Source organism: Cyprinodon variegatus, unplaced genomic scaffold (genome assembly GCF_000732505.1).
Source record: "Cyprinodon variegatus isolate N-32 unplaced genomic scaffold, C_variegatus-1.0 Scaffold73, whole genome shotgun sequence".
In the NCBI taxonomy this organism is placed as follows: domain Eukaryota; kingdom Metazoa; phylum Chordata; class Actinopteri; order Cyprinodontiformes; family Cyprinodontidae; genus Cyprinodon; species Cyprinodon variegatus.
This window is the reverse complement of record NW_015150526.1, coordinates 307164-311652: the sequence shown is the minus strand read 5'-3', so window position 1 is coordinate 311652 and position 4489 is coordinate 307164. Positions and strand designations below refer to the sequence as shown.

The following is a 4489-nucleotide window of genomic DNA, read 5'->3' as shown; positions in this document are numbered from 1 at the left end:
TATATATAATGTTTTTGACATGAATAAATGGTGAAATATTCATAGGACTCAGTCTAATTCAAACTTCTATAACAAAAAGTATTACACCCCTTGACCTTTTGCCACATTTCAGGCTTGAAACCAAAAGATATACAATTGTTATTTTTTTCCTGAAAAATCATCAAGAAGTCGGACACAAGTGAAGTGGAACGACATTTTGTTGTAGAGTTGTAGAGTTTCACCTTTAAAAAAATTAATAAAAGAGTGGGGCACACATAATGAATGAGCCCCTTTACTCTCAGTGCAGCAAACTCTCTCCAGATGTTCAGTGAGGATATCTGAATGATCCAATAATGACCTAAATGACTGATGATGATGATGAATAGAATCCACCTGCGTTTAATGAAGTCTCTGTATAAATTCACCTGCTTTGTGAGAGTCTCAGAGGTCTGTTTAAAGGGCAGAGAGCATCATGAAGAAAAAGAAACACACCAGGCAGGTCTGGATCTCTGCTGTGGCCAAATTTAAACATCCCAAGGAGCAATGTGCAAGCGATAATATTGAAATGGAAGAAGTATCAGACCACTGCAAATCTACTAAGACCTGGCCTTCCCTCTAAACTTTCAGCTCAAACAAGAAGACTGATCAGAGATGCAGCCAAGAGGCCCATGATTACTGAATAAATTGCAGAGATCTACAGCTGAGGTGGTGACTCCGTCCATAGGACAACAACCACTCTTAGACTGCACAAATCTGGCCTTTATTAGGGAAAGCACTTACTAAAAGAATCCATAAAAAGTCTTATTTAAAGTTTATCAGGAGCTACCTGGGAGACACAGCAAACATTTGGAAGAAGCTGCTCTGGTCAGATGAAACCAAAATCAACCTTTTTCGACACAATGCAAAACTTTATATTTGGTTTAAAAGAACACCCCACCCCCACTGTCAAACATGCTTTTGGCAGCTTCATAGATTGGACCTGCTTTACTGCAGAAGGGACAGGGAAGATGATTAAAATTAAGGGGACGATGGATGGAGCCAAATACAGAACCATTCTGGAAGAAAACCTGTTGGAGTCTGTAAAAGACCTGAGACTGGGACAAAGATTCATCTTCAAACAACAAAATGATCCAAAATATAAAGTAAAATTTACAATAGAATGGTTCACAAATAAGCATATCCAGGTGTTAGAATGGCCAAGTCAAAGTCCAGACCTGAATCTAATCGAGAATCTGCGGAAAGAACTGAAAACTGCTGTTCACAAACGCTCTCCATCCAACTTCACTGAAATCGAGCTGTTTTGCAGGAAGAATGGTCGAACATTTCAGTCTACCACTGTGCAAAGGTGGTAGAGACATACCCCAAGGGACTTGCGGCTGTATTCACAAAAGGTGGCGCTACAAATTATTAACTCATAGGGGCTGAATAATTTTGTACACCCAATTTTTCATTCTTTTTTTTGTAATAGTTTAAAATATCCAACAAATTTCGTTCCACCTCATGATTGTTTCTCACTTGTTTATTCTTCACAAAAAAGGTTGTTTTATGTTTAAAGGGTGGAATGTGGCAAAAGGTTGAAAAGTTCAAGTAGACCAAATACGTTTGCAAGGCACTGTACATGTTTTGGTTCAGTTTGAACCCTAATGTGAGTTTTGCTACACTGCGTGTTTATTTTCTTTGCTGATTCTCAGGAGACTTTAAACATTCATGAGGCAGGGGTCAAGCTGCAAAAGTTGAAAGAAACATCTGATTAATGCAAAGTTTGAATCAGAGAGAACAAGGCAAGCTGTGTAAGCAGCAGAGATGCTGGTTGTCTAGTTTTTTTGCTGTCTTATACCATGATGACGTTGCTAACATGTATGTCTGTGCAGCACAGAAATGGATGTATGGCGGCCTGGACAATAACATGGCTCTGCAGTACATCGCCTGGGTCTCCTACCCAGTGGTGCTCATCACTTTCTCTGCAGGATTCACTCAGATACTGGCGCCTCAAGCTGTTGGTAAGACCTAAATTCCATTTATGCACAAACATATATTCATTTTGTCTAATTCACAACTATTTTTCTGTGTTTGACTAATGTAATTGGCACTGAAGTGCACAATGAGTGCTCCAAGGACATGTCCTGCAAATCTCTGCAGGCGGGAAAGTCATAAATGTTCCTCTGATGAGATGTGCATACACAAAACTGTATGCATATCAATCAGCTCCCCTCCCTCTCACGCCTAGGCTATTCATTTATTCATCTTATCCCTCTGTCTGTAATTGCTTTCTTTCATCTTATCTTTTCTCTGCACTCCATCATCCCATCTGGTATTTCTCCATTTTTCTCACTCTTCCTCCCTCAGGTTCAGGTATTCCTGAGATGAAAACGATACTAAGAGGAGTTGTTCTCAAGGAATATCTGACTTTTAAGACCTTTGTGGCCAAAGTCATTGGTCTGACCTGCGCTCTTGGAAGTGGAATGCCTCTGGGGAAAGAGGTAGAGGAATCTTTTCTTCATCACTGCACATTGTGAAATCACTAATATCTAAGCCTCTCCTACTGCTTTTGGTTAAAGCAGAGCCTCATTATTGAAGCTATCCTGAATTAGTGCTGAAAGCTGGCATATCAAATAGACTGGATGTGATTCAGAGAGGGGTTTGGTTGTGTAAAGGATTTTTAATGATATTTCTACTGGTGTCAAATGAAGCGTTCTTCTCTGACAATTGCAATGCTTTTATTAGTATCCAGCTGGGTGACATCTCTCTCTCTTCTCTCCCTCACAGGGACCCTTTGTTCATGTTGCCAGTCTGTGTGCTGCTCTCCTGAGCAAATTCATGGCTGCTGTTTTTGGTGGGATTTACATGGTAAGCAGAACAGTCATTTTACATTTTTGTTGAAAGATTTTATTTGAAGAACATGAGGTTTTTCTTATTTCTTTTTTTTTTGTTCATCTCCAAAGTGAGACAATAAAAAAAAAAAGTTATTTGGCATAAGAGTTGTTAATGTTTAACAATTTCATACTAAAAAACAAGTGCCCCTTCACTATCACCTGTAGCATTCCTTCATGTGCTTTTTTTTAAAATAGACTATTATTCAAGGGAAATTCATTAAAAAACAGATCTAATATAAATATAAAGCAACCCTAGCAAACAAAAGTGCTTAATGTAAAAAGCTCATAAAAGTTCAACGACTAAACTAAAAAATCTAATATTTTATGACAAATGTGTTTTTATTGAACAAGATAATGCATCATGTCCCCAAGAACAACTTGGAAGATGGTAAGAGAAGTAAAAAACTATTAGAGCTTCAGCAAAGAGCTCGATCGTTAATAGAGCTTTTAAAGGCTAGCTACATGCTAACCGGAACATACAGGAACAAGTTGAATCCTATTTGCATCGTGGGAGAAGAAGTGGAGGTGGTGGGGAAATATGAATACCTTGGATTCATCTGGATAACAAACACTGGAGATGCAACTGTGAAAAGCAGACTGTACATATTGAGGAAGTGTTTGCAGCAATGTGCTACAAATCTATATGTCTGAGGAGATTGTGATCTCTTCCTTCATCTGCTGGGTTAACAGCATCAGAGCAAATTACAGAAAAAAGCTCAAAAAGCTGATAAAAAAGCTGGTGTTCTGTCTGATCAGCATACCCCGTCAGACCAGCATACCCATAGTTAGGCTTTTACAGGTAATCTGTGATACCTGGCATTTGCCCAGTCGGCCGGTCCTAATTTCCGTGTGCGAGGGCAGCCCACCTTTAATCATTCCGGCCCCGATACTCACTCTCCGTCCAAAGCACCTAATTGTGAAAGTAAATAACTCAAGGAGCTCAAGAAGTCATACAATGTTATTTACCTAAATGATGCATGCAGTATATATAGCCCTTCCTTGTCATGCACATCCTTGTGATGATTGGCATATGGTGTAATTTTCTATTTCTTCAAACTGTAAAATCCAACAAAAGTGGATGGAAAAATGCCAGGGCTGAAAATCGCTCCCAATCCGAGCCTAGTCAACAGATTTGCTTACCCGTATGCGAGTCCCGTTTATCCCTTTAGTTCTATTTTAAACATACACTTTAAACTACCTCAACGGGAGTGTATGTCTTTAGTCATGTACAAAAAAACTATTTAAGGTCCGATCGCCATAAGCTTCAAAAAACAACAAAAAGTAACTAATTAAATTGTTTTTTGTACAAGACTAAAAGTATCCACACCCATAGAGGTAGTTTAAAGTCTATTTTTCATACAAAACTAAAGGGATCAATTAAAGACATAAACTAAAGGTTTTAACGGGTATTGACTATGAGTATGCTGGTCTGACGAGGTATGCTGGTCTGACAGAACACTGGCGTTGTTCTACTAACTCCTCTAGAACCTCTGGAGATCATTTTACAATAATAAATTCTTAATAAAGGGAAGAAGATTATGGACAATAGTGAGAATGCTTTTCAAAGGATTTTTAAACATCAACAGAGTGTCTTTAGTAAAAGGCTTCTCCAGATCCGGCGCAAGACGAGCCGCTAC

The 4489-nt window shown here is 38.8% G+C and overlaps 1 protein-coding gene across 1 annotated transcript in view; it reads left to right on the top strand.

The window, feature by feature from the left end:
• Positions 1 to 4489, top strand: part of LOC107083348 (chloride channel protein 2-like) — a 66165-nt gene that overhangs the window by 38773 nt on the left and 22903 nt on the right. The window contains exons 4-7 of the mRNA XM_015372490.1: positions 1851 to 1979; positions 2326 to 2459; positions 2746 to 2826; positions 3681 to 3774. Of these exons, the coding sequence (XP_015227976.1) occupies positions 1851 to 1979; positions 2326 to 2459; positions 2746 to 2826; positions 3681 to 3774 (438 nt within the window). The remainder of the gene's footprint in view (positions 1 to 1850; positions 1980 to 2325; positions 2460 to 2745; positions 2827 to 3680; positions 3775 to 4489) is intronic.